We start from the raw sequence: 22,886 nt of genomic DNA, 5'->3' as shown, positions 1-22,886 counted from the left end.
TTCCTGCATTCTTCCCACTCATCCACAGCAGAGCATTGGGGTAGATTAATGTCTGACATCAATATGTGCGCAATTACAATGATCATTTAACATGGTCAATAAAAAATATAACATAAACATACTGTTGTCACTTAGGTTATGTTGTAATGGAATGTTTTGCCTGGTGTGGCAGGTTTTGTGGGCTTTGACACTGTTTTATAGGTGTCATAAACAGCCATAAAATAACTAAAAAACTTGTCACAAGTGTAAATATACTGTATGTGCCATGACAGTGTTATGACCATAGTATAACAGGTTATGACAAGTTAAGTAAGCCGTTATAGCACATTATGACATGGTTATGACGCTAGGTGTCAAGTAAAGTGTTACCCTGTTTTCTTTAGATTGGTCTAATTTAATGTAGCTACTTTACCTCTCTTTCAAAAGGACCTTAATGTGCTATATGTGTGACCACAGCTGGTGTCACTGTTGACAATCAGCAAGCCGTTCTCTACTTCTGTACTTCTGTTTCCCCGCTTTGAAAAGTTTATAAGGTCTTTGTGCAGTTGCTCTCCTTTGAGAGTCTGAGTTTTGCCTTTACAATATTCATAACTCTGTTGTCTGTTTGTAGAGTGGTTTACCCAAGGTATTTTTTACTTCTTCCAATTGTACTGGTATGTCAAGTCATTAAGTGATGATTTAGAATGATTTAACAGTAATTTACCTTAATTAAGGTTTTAAAATTGATATGGGTGCAGCACATCAACAATGAATATTTAGTTCAAGTTCACTCATCACAAATTCGTCGGGATATCTTGTTTTAATTCATTCGTAATTGCTTTGGAGCGCTGTACGGTTACCGTTTCCCAAATAATTACAACTGTGTCACCCAATGGGATGTTTGAGACTGGTAGGCCTAATTGGATTGCAATTTAAATGACTTTTTAAGTGTTTCAAACCTAAAAAATACAATATATTGCATTTAAGAGTAGGGATTATATTTCAGACTGTGAGTCATTATAATGCAATAACAGCCACAGCACAAGCAACATTACACTAGGTTCTCATTATTCTATATGACTGTTAATGTATGCAAATGAAAGGATTTCCTATTACGTTTTGTATAGCTTTCCTCCATTCCCTTGTAACAGGTTTCACCAAGTAGAGGCACCATCTGTAGACTAATATCTTATCAAATGTGTGATCAGTTCAAAGTGCATTAAAATCTATTTGGCTGAGCAGAGTCTGGATGTGTGACTGACCGAAAAAAGCAATACATGAGAAAATTGAGGTTATGATGTAATCCCAGTGCCCCAGACCCCTTACGGCTTCACCAAATTGCAAAAAAAAAGGCACTAATAATTTGACGTTGGCATCTGTAGTGGTGAAAGTGCCAAGTCCCTTTTGCGATATTACAACAACAAAGACGTTACTTCAAATAACGAACACTGTTCGTACAGCAGAGTATGTACTATGGTTTCTTTTACCACTACGCTGGAGCTCCTCTTCTTCGGCCGGTAGCGTTGTTTCCCCTAATGCAGATCTCAGCTTTAAAAAGCACCTGGAAAGGTGTTCATATTTGGATAAAGGGCTAATCCAGATGGTAGTATAACTTTTGTTGAAAACACTCTAGTATCAGATTATGCTGAAGTGATTTATTTTATATTTTACTGAAATGTGTGTGTGTGTCAGAGGAGGAAGGGGAGGATCATCCTAATGATTTTCATAAAACATCCTTTTAGGTAAAACAATACTAAATATAAGAACATGTCACCAAATAATTCATTAAAATACACTTATTTGCAATGAAGGGCTACAGTAGCCTCAACAGCGCCCTCTAGGGTAGCACCATGGTTGAGCCGGAGGACAGCTATTTTCTGTCCTCATCTGGGCACATTGACTTCAATACAAAACCTAGGAGGCTCATGGTTCTCACCCCCTTTCATAGACTTACTTAAGTAATTATGACACGCTAACAGCTTTCTAGCACTGCAGTACATAACATTTGTTGAGTAGTTGACTCAAAGAGAGAGAAAGATTATTTGAAAATTTTTTTAACATACTTATTTCTTCAAAGATTAAGGAGAAGCAGCAGCAGAGAGAGGGAGAGAGAGTTTTCCTTTCACGTAATTAGCTAATGCAGCTAATTTAGCAACCTGACTCAAACAGGGAGGAATGCTATTGATGTTAGTTAGCTGGCTAAGGCTATGCAACACTGCAATTCTTCAAATGAATTTCTATTTGATTTATATTGTTATTATTTTACCGGAGTCTGCCAGTGTAACTGCTAAACTGCTTGCTCTACACTGTACTGCGTGATTGTACACATGGATTGGATTGTGGGGGGTTAATAATGCGTTAGTTCTAATTTGTTGACTATACCATTAATATGGTGACAACGATGTCGGCTGTGTAGCGGTTAGAGGTTGGCAGTTGTGCACTGAAGTCCACAAGCGAAGGGAAAAGGTGAGGAGGACAGGTAGCATATGCTGTATGTGGCTGTTATGAAAATGAATTGTGTGTGCAGGTGTTCAAGGGTGTATTCATACCTCCGATTCTGTTGCAAAACATTTCTTAAACGTAAGCAAACAGAACGAAACGGGGAGGGACCTACCTATCAATGTTACATTGAGCTGGGTGAATGGAATATGAATGACCGACATCCAATATCATGTAATATAAATAAGGCCATGCTCATAAAAAAAATTATACTCCCTAATCTTAAATGGCATCGACCGTCACTGGTGTACGTGTGTGTGGTGTATGCAGGCCTGTTTGTGTTTGCATCTGTTAGTGCCTGTATACAATTTTTGTAATATTGTTTTTAGTATGATAACCATATCAAATTCTAGTATGCAGATCCGGAAACTGGTGATAAAATAGGTGACACCTACAAAGAATGTCTATTCAAACCCTGCCATGATTCTCTTTCTGCGTCTAACCCACTGAGGGTTTTGGACATTGTGTGATCAGTGTTCATTACCACGTCCCAGTGGATGCTGAATACCAGACCTAACAGTACCATCTGTCAATACATTTTGCAATGAGAAATGTGTGGGCAGCGGAAGCAGAAGCGGCAGCGGCAATCATTGCAGGGCCGTGGTACTGTAGAGATTGAATTCAAGCCAGGCTCATGGCTGCTCCTGCCTGGTGGAAAAAGCTCTTTTACACACTCCAGAGGAAGGTATACTGATAGTAGGTCTACTGAGAGATAGGATGGAGGATTCAGCACGGCTCCTGCCCTCATTCTCAGTCAGCACACAAATTCACAAAGCAACCCCCCCCTTCCCTTTCTGCAGTGCACACACTGTACCAATACCCTTAAGAGAGGTTCTCCCTGCTCAGTGCTATACTATCCCTGCAGATCTATCTAACCCTCTACCTAATTAAATTCTTCAAAGCAAAAGGATCGTCCAGCACAGTGGCATCATGCCCTACGATCTGCTGTTTCTCTGTAATACCACTAGCCACCTAGCAATTTTATGAAGCTGACTTTAGCTAGCCCAGATAGGCTCCCAACCTTATAACTAGCTACCAAGATGCCATTTTAGTCTATCAATCAAGTTAGAGTAGCTAGCTTGTCTATCTTAACTGGCATGCCTGCTGGCAAGGTTGGTAGACTTTAGAAAAAGCAAGCAATTACAAAATGTAATGAATAAGACTCACATTCCTTTAAATAACTTACCCAGATTTTAGCAGAGATGCAGACAAGCAAATTTACTGCCTTTAAAGTACCACCAGTCATGAGTATACAGACAGCTCAATTTTTTTTATATATATATTTTTACATAGAATTAAGCATAATGATTATGGCTCCAGATTGCAGGAAAAAGCTGTTCTCCAATTTACAGACAGGGGTCCTAGCCCCCCTCCAGACCACCCCCCACCCATCTTCATGTACTTTGCACCCCCAAAGATTTGTGGGCTGTCACATACATAATGTATGCAGGATTTTAATTTCACCTATATTGTCACAGCAAAATAAGCAAGAGGATTTGAATGTTTAAACCATAATGTTGCTTGAATGGTGGTTAGGCTATTAGCTGGCCTAAGTTAGGATACAAGAAAAGTCAAATACTGTCCGTGTGGGTTTTCAGTGAATGTATGTAAATCACGAAGCTCATCTTCATTTCCTGCGATGCAACAAAAGAGTGATCAAATGAAGATCTTGCAGCTGTACACACACCGACATCTTTTATGTTGAAATGGAAGATTAGTAATAAACCGGTCCTGTTTCAGGGCATCTACTTATCATTTGTTTAGTTTCTAGAAATTATATGGTGCTACCCCACACATCTAGGAAAAAGTATTGCTGCAATTGTAAATCTCTATGAGTTATGATTGTAATGTTGTGTGTGGGCTGTTGTGTGTGGGCTGTTTCCTTTTCATAGATCTTGAATAACCTGAACGTCTGAGGTTCCACTATGTTGAGAATAGGCACTGAGGAAATGGAAACATGTCTCATGTCTGCACAGAGAGAGTCTGATGAGAGGATAGTGATCCCAGATCCCAGCTCACCTCTCCCTCCCGCCCCTCGCAGCCCCTCCCAGGCGGCTGCCTATCCCCTCCTAGGGGTGCCTTTGTACAGAGAGGGCAGACCCCTTTTGAATTATTCATCTATTCATGAGGCCAGGGTTATTTCTGTCCGCTGTATTGACAGACATGCCATGCTTGTCTTATATGAGTGGAGGGGAGGTGGAGAGTAGGGTCGATGGTGTTTTGTCCTAATGTGTGTCATCCTCTATCCATGTGCTCTGAGTGAGGCGGAGGGGTCAGTGCTTCAGAACACCAAATTACTTATCCACCGCTAAATATACAGAGCTGTCGTATCTTGAGTTTTGTTTGTATGAAATGCTGCTGGTGTATGCTGGTGTGTTGAATGCACTGCATAAAAAGAACAGCGGTACTATGAAAACTGCTCAAGAGGTTTTGGGCTTTGTGAAACACTACCATATTTCCTGTTGTGTTCTGAGGGGGATTTTTCCACACAATGCCATGGGGCGATTCCATGCAAGCGGGACTGGAATTTGGGGTATCAGATTGTTCTGGCAATTAGCTTATTTTTAGACATATTATTTGTAACAATATACTCTTCAAACACATCATATTACCAGAGTGGGCTCTGGGCTCTGGTAGGCTCTGGTGGTACTTTTAATGATATGACCCATTTTATACATATACATTGATATTATAGATCATTAACCAATCACAGCCCTCCTTTAAGATTGCACATTCAGCAAATCACCAGCAGTGAGAGTTCCCTTTAAATGCATTTTCCCATTCACTGTGTTGGTGGTGCCCATAAAATGTATAATAACTTCAGAATTAGCAGAGAGCCCACTGCAAATGGTACTTGTGGAATATATTGTTCCAAACAATACGTCTTAAAATGAACAACGTCAAAAAGGGTGGTTTTGAGATATTATATTAATGTCTTTAATGTTGAATAAATTAATGTGAACATTTTGTATTTCAAAATCACACTCCATATGTTAAAAAGCCCTATAAGGAGTATGATGACAACAAGATGTTGTCTGTATCATGTACATTTCACAGATCATAGGGTCTGAATAGGTCTAAAAAGTGCATAAAATGGCCACTTTCATCATGATTTTCTCACAAATGGTTTGTGATACAAATGTAAAAAAGCATTTAAAGCATTTAAAAAGTTTCCATGTGAGATTTGCCAGGATAATCTGTGATACCAGTCTGCGATTGCCAGGATAATCTGTGATACCAGTCTGCGATTGCCAGGATAATCTGTGATACCAGTCTGCGATTGCCAGGATAATCTGTGATACCAGTCTGCGATTGCCAGGATAATCTGTGATACCAGTCTGCGATTGCCAGGATAATCTGTGATACCAGTCTGCGATTGCCAGGATAATCTGTGATACCAGTCTGCGATTGCCAGGATAATCTGTGATACCAGTCTGCGATTGCCAGGATAATCTGTGATACCAGTCTGCGATTGCCAGGATAATCTGTGATACCAGTCTGCGATTGCCAGGATAATCTGTGATACCAGTCTGCGATTGCCAGGATAATCTGTGATACCAGTCTGCGATTGCCAGGATAATCTGTGATACCAGTCTGCGATTGCCAGGATAATCTGTGATACCAGTCTGCGATTGCCAGGATAATCTGTGATACCAGTCTGCGATTGCCAGGATAATCTGTGATACCAGTCTGCGATTGCCAGGATAATCTGTGATACCAGTCTGCGATTGCCAGGATAATCTGTGATACCAGTCTGCGATTGCCAGGATAATCTGTGATACCAGTCTGCGATTGCCAGGATAATCTGCTCCCGCTGGCGTGGAATCGCCCAATGATGCTTGCCCAGGAGAGGGCGGAGAGAGTTCCCTGGTATTATCCATTACCAGTCTGTCCATTATTAGTCACATATCGGCTCTTCCTCCCCTGATCATAGTAATCCCCCCTTGTTGTTTTATCCTCCCAAAATTCTTTCATCCTAACTCAGACACATACCTCTTATTTTCCTCAGACTGCTCCCTTCCTTTCAAGCCTCAAGATAACCTTTTCAAAGTAGCTTAATCCCTTTGAGGGGGGAAATACCCCCTCCTTCAACGCGCCCCTTCAGAGGCAACAGACGACTGCGGGGCAGGGGAACAAAGACGATGCCTGCTTAAAAACACGTTAAAGAACAAAGAGCTGGAATGAAGAGTTTCTTAACAACAAAGCCCTCATAACACCACTCATAAAATATGCTGTGATATTCCAATGACTATGTCTGTGGTACTTACATTTAGATGTGAATCAAAGCACAGCCTATAGGTTCATTGAAGGCGGTTCTTGAGCATTCTACATCTCTATCATTTATATTGTATATGTTACCAACTGCAGATACCGTTCGTGTGTGTGTGTGTGTGTGTGTGTTTGTGTGTGCATGTTGATGCATTAGTACTAAAAATGAGACATCTCCTGATTCTCTTTGCCAGGGATAGAAAATACTGTCAAACACCAGGAAATCAGTTCCAATTGATTTTTATTTTGGAACTCTGTTCCCAAGTATTCCCACTCATAATAGAGTGAACCTTGGTTGTATACAAATGTAAGCAAGGCTTGAAATGATTCAGTTTTAGTCAAATATTATATCTGTTTGGGGTTTTTTGGCGGTTCATTTGCAGTCTACAAATTATTAGTAATTATGTTCTATGTTCCGGTCAACCCCAAAACATCTGCTCAAGAATAAAATCGTCCCTCGGCTGAATCTAGTTGATGATCCCTGCTCTATGCTCACCTTCACAGAGGCTGACTACAGTAACTGCACTGTCAAGTGTAAATGCTGCTGGCATATTCACAGTGTTAGCTAATGGAGTGGGGGTCACGTTGGTGTTTAGGGGGAGGGGGGGGGTCTGCAGCGACGGGAGCCGTCAATCATGCCTAAGCCTCTACAGTGCTGACTAGATCCTCTTGTTAGTCCAGAATGCAATCAATCATTTAAAAGCACCCTCACTTTGGGGCGGCACCTTCAATCACTGCAGTGACTTATGAGCCAGCCTCAGCCCAGGGTGATTATCAATCACATACTCCAGGCCAGCCAGCCAGTCAGTCACAGCCAGCCAGTCAGCCAGACATACTGTATTTCAACATGCCCTCTCCATGTGTGCAGGTGTCACATGGTGCCTCAGTGGCGGTGGGTGTGAGTTCTCCTGCCTCTCACGGATGTCAAATGTGCTTTCATGACTCATCCGCTCTCATGCTTTCCCCTCTCAAGTGGATGTGGTATTTATCGTCTGTTATGGTAGTGTATAGCCACTTTCCTGTATGTCACCCTGCTCTTTTTAAGATGTTATCGAAGGCATGGATCACTTGTTAGGGATTGGCAGTGAGGGATGAGGAGAGGGGAGGGGCAACAGCAGCAGATTGGCTGACGTGTTTGAGCTGATTGGTAAAAGGTGGACTAAAGTGGCCTCCTGTTTCCATTTTGAGTTTGGGTCACTGCCTGCCTCAGAACGTTCTGAGGGCCAACTGGCGGCTCATCATTTCCATGATTTCCGGCTCATCATTTCCCCACACACACGTTATTGGTTAGTCTACCCCAGTTCTCTGTAGAGATGCTCAGCTGAGGACGTTAGCAACACATTAATCACTGTCATTTCACTCCATTTTCTGAGGGCTTTTAGCACTGAGTGGAAGTCACTGGATGAAAATGACTGTATATAATGTGTCATAGCTCTAGCCATCCCCAAGAACCCCACTAATCTCAATTGATGATTGGGTACTCATTGCATCAGTGCAGTTTATCCCACCAGGCTCAATTTAGAGGTTGGAAAACAAAGATATTTGCATTAAGCTTCCTTCCTCTGCCAATGTTTCTTCTGTATTTGGATGATATGAAAATCAGTGGCTAGTTACCAGGGGCAGCAGTCCAGTCGGATCAGACTGTGGGAATGTGTGTGTGTGTGTGTGTGTGTGTGTGTGTGTGTGTGTGTGTGTGTGTGTGTGTGTGTGTGTGTGTGTGTGTGTGTGTGTGAGCTGCCACCTGGTATAGTGTGTTCAGATTACTGTGGGCCTGTGGATGTTTTTTTCTGCCTCATCAGTTTTGTTAAACAAAACCAATTCACAAAGATTTGTGATTTTTTAAAAATGTTTTCATTGAATAGTTTAAGTCTCTGTAGTGGCTATTTTCACATTCTTTTGCCATCTAGTCTGTGGCCTGGATGAATGTAGGAAGGCATGTAGGCAGCTCAGATTCCTTTATACAGTCATAAATCATTAGACATACTCCAATTGATGTTGTTATAAACTTATTGGAAACAAAGCGTCCATGTTTGAACACTTGTGATTCCACAATATCACATCACAGTCACATTAAGGATACAGGAGCTTAGGCTGTATGACTACACCCCTCTGTGGTGTGAGGAGAAAGCTGAATGAGTTACTTCTCTGCATATGTAGGCCTATGACATTATTAGAATGAGTTGAAATGCTTTAGGAGGCCTTGTGATCCTAATGAGAATCAAACAATCATATGCTAACGAGTGCTGCATTGACACGTGCTGTACTTTTACAGACCCAAATGACAATTGGATTTAGCATTAATATAAAATATGTTTTGCTGCAACATGGCTTTTACTGGCCAGAAGGACACCAGCTCCAGGAACCTCTCTGTATCTGCTGAGATTAAATGACTTGGGACATTGCAATGGCGCCAAAGGAGATGTCTGCCGTTTTACGATCCAGTAACGAATTGTGCTATTTTGTATGGTTTTTTTGCATTATTTGTAAGTTATTTTGTACCTAATGTTTCTGTCTTAAGACCGAAAAGAGCTTCTAGATATCAGGACAGCGATTACTCACCCCATACTGGAGGAATACTTTTTCTTCAACGAGCCGGACGGGAAGGATTTACTTCAGATGCCCAACAAGGCCCTCATCCCCATAATTTGCATGAGAAAGAGACGGAGGTATCGTCGACGAAGATCCGGGTGCCTTGTTAGGATTCGTCGCTGAGAGGGTAATCTATCTTTACCATCGGTCCTATTAGCCAACGTAAAATCAATCGATAATAAAAGAAATAACCTCTATCACGTATATCCTACCAACGGGACATTAAAAACTGTAATATCTTGTGTTTCACAGAGTCATGGTAGAACGACAACAGGAATAACATACAGCTGGCGGGATTTAAGCTTTTTTGGCAATATAGAACAGCAGCCTCCAGTAAGACAAGGGGTGGCGGGCAATGTATATTTGTAAACAACAGCTGGAACACAACATCTAAGGAAGTCTCAAGTTTTTGCTAGGCCGACGTAGAGTATCTCGTGATAAGCTGTAGACCACACTATTTACCAAGAGAGTTTTCATCTGTAATTTTTGTAGCTGTCTATATACCACCACAAACCGATGCTGGCACTAATACCGCACTCAATGAGCTGTATACGGCCATAAGTAAACAGGAAAACGTTCAGCCAGAGTCCGTGCTCCTGGTGGCCAGGGACTTTAATGCAGGAAATCTCAAATCAGTTTTACCTCATTTGTACCTCATTTCTACCATCATCTACCATCATGTTAAACTCTAGACCACCTTTACTCCACACACAGAGACGCGTATAAAGCTCTCCCTCACCCTCCATTTGGCAAATCTGACCATAATTCTATCCTCCTGATTCCTGCTTACAAAGCACCAGTGACTCGGTCAATAAGAAAGTGATCAGATGAAGCAGATGCTAAGCTACAGGACTGCTTTGCTAGCACAGACTGGAATATGTTCTGGGATTCTTCCGATGGCATTGAGGAGTACATCACATCAGTCACTGGCTTTATCAATAAGTACATCGATGACGTCATTCCCCTAGTGACATCCGCACTGAGTTAAAGGGTAGAACTGCCACTTTCAAGGAGCGGGACTCTAAACCGAAAGCTTAAAAGAAATCCCGCTACGCCGTCCAATGAACCATCAAACAGGCAAAGCGTCAGTACAGGACTAAGATTGAATCGTACTACACCGGATCCGACGCTTTACAGACTACAAAGGGAAGCACAGCCGAGAGCTGCCCAGTGACACAAGCCTACCAGATGAGCTAAATAACTTCTATGCTCGCTTCGAAGCAAGTAACACTGAAGCACGCATGACAGCATCAGCTGTTCCGGACGACTGTGATCACGCTCTCCGTAGCCGATGTGAGTAAGACCTTTAAACAGGTCAACATTCACAAGGCCGCAAGGCCAGACGGATTACCAGGACATGTACTCTGAGCATGCACTGACCAACTGGCAAGTGTCTTCACTGACATTTTCAACCTCTCCCTGTCTGAGTCTGTAATACCAACATGTTTCAAGCAGACCACCATAGTCCCTGTGCTCAAGAACACTAAGGTAACCTGCCTAATTGACTACTGACCCGTAGCACTCACGTCAGTAGCCATGAAGTGGTCATGGCTCACATCAACACCATTATCCCAGAAACCCTAGACACACTCCAATTTGCATACCGCCCCAAAAGATCCACAGATGATGCAATCTCTATTGCACTCCACACGGCCCTTTCCCACCTGGACAAAATAAACACCTATGTGAGAATTCTATTCATTGACTACATCTCAGCATTCCACACCATAGTGTCCTCAAAGCTAATCACTAAGCTAAGGACCCTGGGACTAAACACCTCCCTCTTCAACTGGATCCTGGACTTCCTGACGGGCCGCCCCCAGGTGTACACATCCGCCATGCTGATCCTCAACACAGGGACCCCTCAGGGATGTATGCTCAGTCCCCTCCTGTACTCCCTGTTCACTCATGACTGCATGGACAGGCACGACTCCAACACCATAATTTAAGTTTGTCGATGACACAATAGTGGTAGGCTTGATCACCGACAACGACGAGACAGCCTATAGGGAGGAGATCAGAGATCTGCCAGGACAGCAACCTCTCCCTCAACGTAATCAAGACAAAGGAGATGATTGTGGACTACAGGAAAAGGAGGACCAAGCACGCCCCCATTCTTATCGACAGGGCTGTAGTGGAGCAGGTTGAGAGCTTCAAGTTCCTTGGTGTCCACATAACCAACAAACCTACATGGTTCAGGCACACTAAGACAGTCGTGAAGAGGGCATGACAAAACCTATTCGCCCTCAGGAGACTGAAAAGATTTGGCATGTGTCCCATAGATCCTCAAAAGGTTCTACAGCTACACCATCGAGAGCTGGTTGCATCACTACCTGGTACGGCAACTGCTCGGCCTCCGACTGCAAGGGACTACAGAGGGTAGTGCGTACGGCCCAGTACGTCACTGGGGCCATGCTTCCTGCCATCCAGGACCTCTATACCAGACAGGTTGACAGAGACAGGCCCTAAAAACTGTCAAAGACTCCAGCCACCCTAGTCATACAGTAGACTGTTCTCTCTGCTACCGCACGGCAAGCGGTACCGGAAAACCAACTCTAGGTCCAAATTGGTATTTTTTGTTTCCTTTTAGGTCTTTTTTTTCTTAAAACTGCATTGTTGGTTAAGGGCTTGTAAGTAAGCATTTCACTGTAAGGATTACACCTGTTGTAGTTGGCGCATGTGACCAAAAAAAATGGATTTGATTTGATCCCTGCCACAGCATACAGCAGCTTATTGTTTCAGCAGTGAACTTGTAACTTACTACATACCCAAAGCATTCAAGCTAAACGATATGACAGTAAAATCCGGTTGTAAAACTGTTGATATGGTGTAAATAAAGTGTAAATAAAGCTTTGGCTGATTGAATAACAGCCCTGTCTGTGTGCTGTGGAGTCATGGAGGATTAGGGAGAGTTAGGAGCTCTTTCTATGCATGCTGAGGCAATTTCACACCTTGTAAATTTAGAGGACCAGTCTCTCTATTTTAGTACTTTTTTTAATACTAAATAAACGGGAGTAGGTTCTGAATAAAGCTGGAACTTACGATGCGTAGCACGCCCAGTTCCAGGTTAAGATAAAAATCTAGAGTACTCTTACTAATAATAATATAAATAAGAATATTTTATTTTACATGTATATCAAACAGAGATGAATTGAAAGCAACTTTATGCCTTAGAAGTAAGAAGGATAATTCAAAAAACTCCATCAATGTTTAATTTGATACCAGGAAATCTACTTGAAGTCATAAATTATGGCATTGTCAAAACCCACACTGCCACGTCCATTATTCTATATAAAGTTTATACCACGTATATATCACCCTATTAAAACCCAAAGATAAAGAGCGGTAGGGTTTGTGCTTTTCACAGGAAAATACTGTGATCCTAAAGGACCATTAGCTGCCTTGTCTGGGAGACCATAATAGTAACAATATGACAGGTTAAGAGGAGAAGTAAAACCCTTGAAATACTACATACATATTTAGCAGAGCTGCACAGTTCAGTAAGCCGAGCAAGACATTTTCTCTTACATTTCCATAAATGAATATATATATATAGTACTCTATGATGAAAATCTTTGTAAAGAGAGACAAAAAAAAAAGCTGAAATATAGTGTGCATAACTCATTGCAACTAAATCACACTGCTGTAAACGTCTAGCATATTCCGTACGTATCACAACACCAGCCATGTTGGAAAAAAGACTTGGCTTGGCTTGCATCTCTCCCACCAAACTATTTATCATGGCTTCCAGATGGGAGCCCTTAAAGCTGGGTTTCATTGCTTCCATTAAGAGGAGCGGCGGAGTAGAGTGGCAGCTCAGCCATCAGCCATCAGCATGCAGGCAGGGCAACACTTCTGGACCGGTGCCAGGAGGATACAGTATTGTGATCCTCAGTTCCTTCAGAAAACCCAGCAGCTCCATGTAGCATGCTACACCCTGATCTGATAGACGCTTTGAGAGCTGCAGTTCAAATATTTGCGGAAATGCTGACTCCAAGATGGAGAAATGGGGGGGTGGTTAAATCAGATTCTAGCAGGGTGTTATACACACCTTCATCAAGGCCAGAGCTGTCGTCCTGGCCCCCTGAGCCATGCAACTAGGTAATTACACATACGCACACACTATCACTTTACATTCTGACAGGATTATTTCAAAGAGATTAGAAAATTGAAGTGGACTAATCTGTTGTTGTTTTTGTTTTACCAAAATGGTCTGCAGTTAACCAAGTACACAGTACACCGGGTTTATTTAGCCTAAGTGTAAGATTAAAGAATTGCAAACATTCACACTTATTATGACTTTGAGTATAAAGAATAGCCCCTAAAAATAGAGCGCATATAAATGTTCCTTTCTCCTAGTTGATTTAGATGAAATGCCACTGCATAATTAGGTTTTGGAACAGAAACTATTATTTTGTATATGGAATTAAAATGCAGTTGTGAGTGGAGTCACAGAGACACACTCCTATGTTCTGTGTTTTGTAGGGTATTGTAACTTTATAATGGGAGTGTGAAGCCTTATTCCTCACTCAACCTTTTCCAAAATGCATAAACTAATCCAAATGGCTTTTTATATTCAACAGACCACTCAATGCCTATGTGTCTGGTGCATTTAAAAATATACATTAGTCTGTGTGAATAATCCAACAAAAGCTGCATTTCCATGACAACGCCCTCCACCCATTCAATATGTAGCCTAACGGTTCACACTGCACATATACGTACACATAATTAGTATTCAAACGTCAAAATCCATCTTATTCACGTATAGTAGCTAGAAACATTGGTTTTCACATGTAGCAGCTGTATGGTTCGGAAAGGTCTTTGAATAGAATCTCTTGTTTTTTCTTTTTCCCCATCCCAATAAAAAAACGGTTTAAACGATTCCATAATACACATGCAACTTGTATTTCATTGCTAAAGAGACACAAAACAACACAAGAGAGAGCTCCATTCAAAGACACGGCTGCGTGACATGAGGATGAATACATTGGATGAGTTGAGAGAAGGGAGAGCACAGCACTGGCTGCCTCCTGAGAGAGTTCTGCCACCTCCAAACAGACCACCGATCATCACCAATGACTAAGGCCTAATGGGAAAGCACACGGAGACTGATTTCTCGTTCTCAACAGCACAGAGACATCAACAAATGAATGGATCTGGACTGGGGGGAATGTTCGGTTACAGATGCTGAAATAACGGCTGCACAGCTTACGTAGACATGTGCTGCGTCTGCTAAGCCAGTGAATTGTGAAGACCGCTGTTGTATTTGATTTTGCTAGTTGTTAACACTGGAGTCTCTATGTCATGTGGTTGTCACCTGATCAGTGGTTCAAAATGCTCTCTCTCTTTCTCTCTTTCTCTCTTTCTCTCTTTCGCTCTCTGACTCTGTCTCTGTCTCTCTCTCTCTCCCACGTGCCTTCAGACTGATAGGAGGATATCATTAACAGTCACACATGGCACATGGTGGTCATGATGTGTAAATTGACATGACACGTCAAAGTTAGATCAGGATATGACTGTTTCGCTGTTTACACTAGTTAGGTAGTCTAAATGACTTGTAGAGTCAGCAGTACTAGCTCCTGTACTATATAACCACGTAGAGGAAATTGACACTGCAGTGCTGCGATAAAAGCGAGATGCAAATATCCCCTGTGTTACTTCTGTATAGATTCTATTCCATTTCAAGCGATGAGGCAGTTGTGATGTTGCCCTTCTCTCACGCGGTGGTGATGCAATGGAGTAATGAATCCGTGTCAGCTGACAGCCTCAATAAAACTGAATGGGTTTGTTCCAGTGTTCGCAGAGGTAAACTTCTGAGAAGGTAGGAAGTGATTTTGTTCATCCTTTTTTGGCTCCACTTATGTAGGTGGGTCTCATGCAGATGTGTCTTTGCTTTTGGCTCTGCAGCACAACAGTGTGAGTGGGTGAGAGTCTAACCCACTGGCAAGTTCAGAGGAGAGAATGTGCATCCAAAATGGAGCCCTCTGCCCTATTTAGTACACTACTTTTGACCAGAGCAGTATGGGTAGTGCACTATATAGGGAATATGTTGCCATTTGAACCACAGTCAGAGGGTAAAATTCCCATCCTCCTGCTGGGTCATCGCCCCAGTCACACAGAAAGCCGTAGGCTCTGTGCTTTTCCGTGCTTTAAATGAGTCTGTCACAATGGGTGGTACCATCAAACCTGCAGCTATTCAATGCTGCCTGAGTGTGTTACTGTATTCCTCACCATCAGAAGATGGGGTCACAGCTTTGGGGCAGACAGCGGCGTCTCAGCATACTGTTTTAAAGTCTGTCAGGAGAGAACGTTTTTGGTGAAATAGGCTCTCCGGTTCACCCATTTGGTTCGGATCACATCCCCCGTCGTGCCTAACTGATTGACAGTGGCATTGAGTTCTCTCCCTACAATGCAGTACCTGACAGCTTTTTCTACAAATCCTAACCCATGTAGAGATAAATGTTCCATTGTTCTATATAATTGCATTCATTACATTTGCTGTTTTGAGGTTTTAGGCTGCGTTTCTGTATAGCACTTTGTGACATGTAAAACTTTTCTGATGTAAAAAGGGCTTTATAAATACATTTGAGTGAATGATTGAACTTGTGCAAAGCATAATAAAGAAAACCCAACGAGGTGACCTAAGGAATCCAAATAATCACTATTCTATAAATACTGTATAAGGCATGAGAAAACCAGAATGTATTCAACTGAGGAATTCTCACTTTGTCATTAGCGCTTGGCTGGTCAGGTCTTAGTTCAGTGCTTCACTCCTGCTGTTGCTCTGTGGGCTCCCGGCACCAGAGGTAGGCCTACACTGCAAAAGAAAATCTGCAATATTTACATATTTATGGGGCAAAGACTGATTTTAGTCAGAATATTTTTAAAGTGAGGGACGCTTTTTTATCCAAAGTTATAAGTAGCAGTGTTCAATCTGCTCACAGGGGGTGATTTTGGTATGGAAATATGCAAAGCCCATCTTAGCTGTACAGCATGTAGCCTACATTATCCAACTGTGTCAGCCTAGTGCTCCTGGTTAACACTAGCTCCTACTCTCACCATGGTGGAGGAGAGGAGGACTGCTTTGTACTTGTCAACCCAATTATTCCCCCACTGCAACTCCTCCTGTACTGCACTGCACTGCACTGCACTGCAATGTACTGCACTGTACTACACTGCAATGTACTGCACTGTACTGTAATGTACTGCACTGTAATGTACTGCACTGCACTCTTTTGTACTGCACTGTACTGTAATGTACTGTACTGCACTGCACTGCACTGTACTGTACTGTACTGTACTGTACTGTACTGTACTATAATGTACTGCACTGTACTATAATGTACTGCACTGTAATGTACTGTAATGTACTGCACTGTAATGTACTGTACTGCACTGCACTGCACTGTACTGTACTAACACTAACAATACATTTGGTTTGACGTTTGATAAACACATCATGTTCTGTGTGAGCCACTCCACTTCACAATGATTGTCATACAGGAGGTACACTGCGCTCCACACAGATTATACTGTCTGTACAGTAGGTTTCTGTTAATGGACTTCTCTGCCTCTGCATTGAGCTGTCTGGCCACTCCCTCTCTGGAGCCCCATGCAGACTCATTACAGCCTGTTTAGACAGCCAATTGATGAATCAATCAATCAGTCAATTAGTCAATCACTCAATTAGGCCCTGGAGGACAGGCCTCATTCTGAGTCTAACATGAGCTCAGCCAATCAGCCAGCGTTCCCCCAACTTTCATTTTTTACTTATGATTTTAATCTCTGTGGGTATTGATTGGTTCTGGTCCGTGTGAGGCGATTCTTCCTTCTCCACGGTTGTCTGCCTCTCTTTCTCCTTCGTCATCTAGATATTTATTGTCCTAAAGCTTTTGGTTTTGTTTTACATGGCGAGTCCATAGTTCCTCTGTCGAGGGATTTGTTGTTCTGCATTGCCTCTCCAAACGACGACCCACTTTACTGCTCTGGAAAGCAGAGTTGCTAGGTTACATAACACTGTTTCATCAAGATGTGAGCAGGATAAGTCTTAATATTTTGTCTTTAACATGAATTGCCAGAAAAACACTCATGAATATAAGATGATAACATATTTTTCTTCAAAATTTGCGCATAGCTGTTGTACCTCACACTGTCTTAAACATTTGCATCTTAAGCAAGTGGGGATGTCAAATGGATTGCCACAGTCAATTTTCTATGTTAACTCTCAAACTACGTTTGATCTCTTTTATATTCTCCTTTAATGAGATTGTATCTGTTTTAATGTCCACCAGTTAAGATACGGCAGGGTAGCCTAGTGGTTAGAGCGTTGGACTAGTAATCGAAAGGTTGCAAGTTCGAATCCCCGAGCTGACAAGGTACAACTCTGTCGTTCTGCCCCTGAACAGGCAGTTAACCCACTGTTCCTAGGCTGTCATTGAAAATAAGAATTTGTTCTTAACTGACTTGCCTAGTAAAATAAAGGTAAAATTAAAAATACACAGTATATATGTGTTTGTATAAATGAATGTGTGACTTCATGCATTATATACTTAAAACGTCATGCTAATCACATTAGCACACGTTAGCTCAACCGTCCTGTGGGGAGGACACCGATCCCGTAGAGGATATCACAAACCCACGAGGTGCCTTATTGCTATTTTAAACTGGTTACCCACGTAATTAGAGCAGTAACAATGCATGTTTTGTCTTACCCGTGGTATACGGTCTAATATACCATGGCTGTCAGCCAATTAGCATTCAGGGCTTGAACCACCCAGTACATAATGTGGTTTACATAATACATACTGTAGCCTACATCTAGTACACATGCACAATTTCAGTGCAGATCACCCACATCAGCTTCTAGTCTCAGGTCAGCTATACTGTCCAGTATATACGGATCCAGCGTTAGCCTCATGTTGCCCCGGCTGTGCACATAACCTCCCTGCCACCTGGACAAGATTTCACATCTCACCTGACATCGGATCTCTCTCATATTCATGGGCCTGCTCATGCATGCTAACCAATCAGGATGAGTTCTAAGGCATTTCTCAGCAGCTGCCCAGGATGTCGTTCCACATGTACGCATCACATGGAAAGAGAAGCAGGGAGATTAGGATGGTCTTCCTGCTCTGAACCAATGGAACGCTGCACTGATTATAAACAGACCAGAGAGGGAGATGGGCCCAGGTAAATGTGTATGGCTGATGTAAATATTTAAAGACAATTTCAAAACCTGATGCTGATGGAGGCTGGATGTAATTTCCTGGGCTCAGAGATCAGCAATGCATGTTGTTGACCTGCTGAGTGCTGGTGGATGTGTGTGGTGTGCTTGTTGTGTGAAAATGTGTCAAATTTGTCAAAATCGATTAAAAAGAGTGTGTGTTAAAAGAAAGGATGAAAGTCAGCCCGATTGAGCAGGTAGATGAGAGCGAGGTAATGGAAGAGAGAGTGAAGTGAGAGAAGTAAGAGACAGATCGAATTTGAGACATGGCACTGTGGTGAATATTTAAAACGTGATCTCATTTGGAGTCTTACAAAGCTAAGTGCCCACAATACATAAACAATGGGGTATTGCAATTTCAACAGGCCCAATGGTAACACGCAGCTCTTGGGGATGTCTCTTACCAGAATAATGCTGAGTGTCAGTTTTAGTACAGTTCAAGAGCAGCAACAGTCAGCATGGAGCACCCAGAGTGATTTTAGTTCAGTGTTGTGGAGAGACTCCGGGAACCTCCAGCAATTCGCTTTCATTAAACGTCCCCTCATTACGCAGGATGTAATTGCATTGTAGATCATTTAAGCCAGCATAAATCATGTGAATGTGCTCGTACTTGGGGACATCCACAAAAAAAAATATTCTACCAGACAGTGTATCCCACATATCTTGACTAGACTACTATTAATGTTCAGTTTTGCCTTGTAGCGTCCTCAAATGGGACTGTCTAAAAACATGAAGTTCACAACTGAGCTGAATTGTAGACCTTCTTACTGCAAGGGAAAACCAAACTCAAATACGTAAACCAACGAAACAAAACATATTTAAAGTTGCTTTTACTGACTGTCTTCTGTTCTTTCCCTTTTATGTCTCAGACACATTGAGAACTGGACTGGCCTGCAGACCCTGAAGGATGTGGACATGGAGCTGTACACTGGACTTCAGAGACTGTGAGTGTCGACTTGGGGAGAAGCACACCTCATTAATAAACCACTGATGTGTGTTTTCTGCAGAGCCCACTGTTGCTCTAGCCATGAAAGCATACCATATAGCTGTGAGACCATGGGGCTGTGTCATCCTGACCTGAACATGCTACAGATGTAGGATCTTAAATGGATCACTCTTTTGTTGCAGAGACTTTTCCTGCACAGCAGGAAATGCAAACTTGTAGTGCATTTGATTCTTTAAAAGGATTCTAAAGATTTAAATTTTGACTTTGACATTTCTGACTTGATTTGCCCTAACAAAACATGTACACTATATATACAAAAGTATGTGGACACCCCTTCAAATTAGTTGATTTGGCTATTTCAGCCACACCCGTTGCTGACAGGTAAAGAAAATTGAGCACACAGCAATGCAATCTCCATAGACATACATTGGCAGTACAATGGCTTTACTGAAGAGCTCAGTGACTTTCAATGTGTCACTGTCATAGGATGCCACCTTTCCAACAATTCAGTTCGTCAACTTTCTCACTACCAAGTTGCATGGTGCTACCTGGTGCATCATGAAATGGGTTTCCATGGCCGAGCAGCCGCACATAAGCTTAAGATCACCATGAGTGGTGTAAAGCTTGCCGCCATTGGACTCTGAAGCATTGGAAATGCATTCTCTGGAGTGATGAATCACGTTTCACCGTCTGGCAGTCCGACGAACAAATCTGGATTTGTCGGATGCCAGGAAAACACTACCTGCCCCAATGCATAGGGCCAACTGTAAAGTTTGGTGGAGGAGTAATAAGGGTCTGGGCTGTTTTTCATGGTTTGGGCTAGGCCCCTTAGTTCCAGTGAAGGGAAATCTTAACGCTACAGCATTCAATGATATTGTAGACAATTCTGTGGAAGAACTTGACTGGCCTGCAATGAACTCTGACCTTAACCCCACCGAACACCTTTGGGATGAATTGGAAGATCACTCAACATCACTGCTCGACCTCAGTAATGCTCTTGTGGCTGAATGGAAGCAAGTTCAAAGTGGAGGCTGTTATAGCAGTGAAGGGGGGACCAACGTCATATTAATGCCCATGATTTTGGAATGAGATGTTCGACGAGCAGGTGTCCACATACTTTTGGTCATGTAGTGTATCAATCCCTATTAAAATGTCCATGAATTATAGTCTACATAAAATTTCAAATTTCCTGTTGCTGCAGAATTATGTTCCTGCTGTAGCAAACTTGCTCAAATTAAGATCCTGTCTGTATATGCAAGACATACTTAATGTTATACAATGACCCACCTAACCCAACACATAGTGACATGGCACCCGGTCTGGTGGGCACACATACTCCATCAGTACTATTGACTACTAGCGGTGGCTTATATTGCAGGCATGTTTATTTTAATGCACTGCGGCCTGCCTCAAACAACAGCACCTCCCTACGGCCCATTTTTCACTGATCAAATGACGCTGGAATAGCAGCCAGGACATTTAATTAGGTCTGTTTTCCCTTTCCTTTCCCTAAACACCCCTGGCCAAACCCTCATATACAGTAAATCGGATTCCTTCCCCCCATGTCCACTACCCACCCTCAGCCATCCTGGTCTCTCTGGACCTGTAGGCAAGACTCCCCTCTGGGATGGTGATGGTATCCTGTAGTCTCTATCCCAGTCTCTTCCAGTCTCCCAGGCTCCTCCAGTCTCACCCGTCCTCAGTCTCGCCCTGCCCCCAGGGTTCTCCAGTCTCCTCCATTCTCCCCAAGCTCCTCCAGTCTACTCCAGTCTCTTCCAGTCTCATCCGGTCCCCAGCCTCTCCAGGCCCCCATTCTCCTCCAGTTTCTCCAGTCTCCTTCAGTCTCCTCCATTCTCCCCAGTCTCCTCCCGTCTCTCCAGTCTCCTCCGTCCCAGTCTCCTCCAGTCTCCTCCAGGCTCCCCCAGTCTCCTCCAGTCTCGCCCAGTCTCCTCCAGTCTCCTCCAGTCTCCAGTTTCTCCAGTCTCCCAGTCTCCTCCAAGCCCCAATTTCCCCCAGCATCTTCAAGCATCCTCCAGCCCCCAGTCTCCTCCTGTCGTCCCAGCCTCCTAAAGTCTCCACAGTCTCCTCTAGTCTCCTCCAGTCTCCTCCAGTCTCCTCTAGTCTCCTCCAGTCGCCCCTAGTCTCCTCCAGTCTCCTCTAGTCTCCTCCAGCCTCCCCTAGTCTCCTCCAGTCTCCCCTAGTCTCCTCCAGTCTCCCCTAGTCTCCTCCATTCTCCTCTAGTATCCTCCTGTCTCCCCTAGTCTTCTCCAGTCTCCCCTAGTCTCCTCCAGTCTCCCCTAGTCTCCTCCAGTCTCCCCTAGTCTCCTCCAGTCTCCCCTAGTCTCCTCCAATGTAACCACTGGTCCTATTAGGGGAGGCCCAGAGCACTTGAACAGGGCTGATTAACAGCTCCTCTCATTAGCATCAGGCTCACCTGGAGTGGGCCCTGGCTCCTCTGTTGCCTCCCTCCCCTCCCCTACCTCCCCTCCGTCTCCTCCACAGCAGTTCAGGGCCAGGTGATTTGGATGACTCACCAGAGAGTGAGCAGCCCAGGCAGTGCCAGAGCAGGAGCTACTCTGGGCCCACATTGGGTCAGCCTCATGTGCCTTAGAGCCTCAGCCAGCCCACCTTGATGATTAATTTTAATATTTGAGTACAAGCAACAGGGGGACATGTGACACGTCTGCATTGGCTGTCTTCACTCCCAGGTCCTTATGTGTCTGACCTTGACCACATTGTATTCCCCACTGGGCTGCCCTTGTTCAAGCCAAATTCAATATTGCGGAATAGTTGTCTTAACATGTCCATTTGGCTTACCATACACCCAGTGTTACAGTTGCACATCAGTGTTAGCTACACAGTGTGACGCCATCAGGACTGTTCGGATGTAATCATTCTCTCAGATGGATTCTAATGAAAAGAGACGCGTGTTCAGAGCAAATAAACAGCTTGCAGATGCCCATGATAAAAATGGATTCAATATACACAATTGATCTTAGCTCCTTGTGAAGCTAGCTGAGGAGCGAGAGAGAAGATGCAGGCTCTTGATACTATCCTGATCGTAATGATGGCCCGTGAGGAGGGAGAGGAGCAGGGGCGACGAGCCGGAAGATAAGATTCACCGACTTTTAGAATGCCTCCCTATTTACCCCAAACGTTGCCGGTTGCGAGCCACGTTTAAAAGAAACTCCTTTACATGCTTCCAGTGAGTGCACTGCTATCACAGCCGGTTTTTAACTGCAAATGAGGAATTCGTGAGAACATATCTCCGACCAATCAGCAGACAATTGCAGTTTCTGTGACGTTTGTGCGACCTGCGTGCCTACTCCTTAGTGTGGGTAGAGCCAAAAAAAACACTGTGCAACCCTGGTTTCCATG

General features: G+C 43.2%; 1 protein-coding gene across 6 annotated transcripts in view; it reads left to right on the top strand.

The window, feature by feature from the left end:
* ntrk3a (neurotrophic tyrosine kinase, receptor, type 3a) overlaps nt 1-22,886 on the top strand; it is a 260,675-nt gene that overhangs the window by 18,796 nt on the left and 218,993 nt on the right. For all 6 annotated transcript variants that reach the window (XM_031801796.1, XM_031801793.1, XM_031801795.1 and 3 more), the window contains exon 2: nt 19,432-19,506. In XM_031801796.1, coding sequence (XP_031657656.1) covers nt 19,432-19,506 — 75 coding nt within the window. The remainder of the gene's footprint in view (nt 1-19,431; nt 19,507-22,886) is intronic.

The sequence above is a fragment of the Oncorhynchus kisutch genome, linkage group LG22 (assembly GCF_002021735.2).
Source record: "Oncorhynchus kisutch isolate 150728-3 linkage group LG22, Okis_V2, whole genome shotgun sequence".
NCBI classification, from domain to species: Eukaryota; Metazoa; Chordata; class Actinopteri; order Salmoniformes; family Salmonidae; genus Oncorhynchus; species Oncorhynchus kisutch.
Note: the sequence above shows the minus strand (reverse complement) of the source record. Positions and strands in the feature narration are given on the sequence as shown.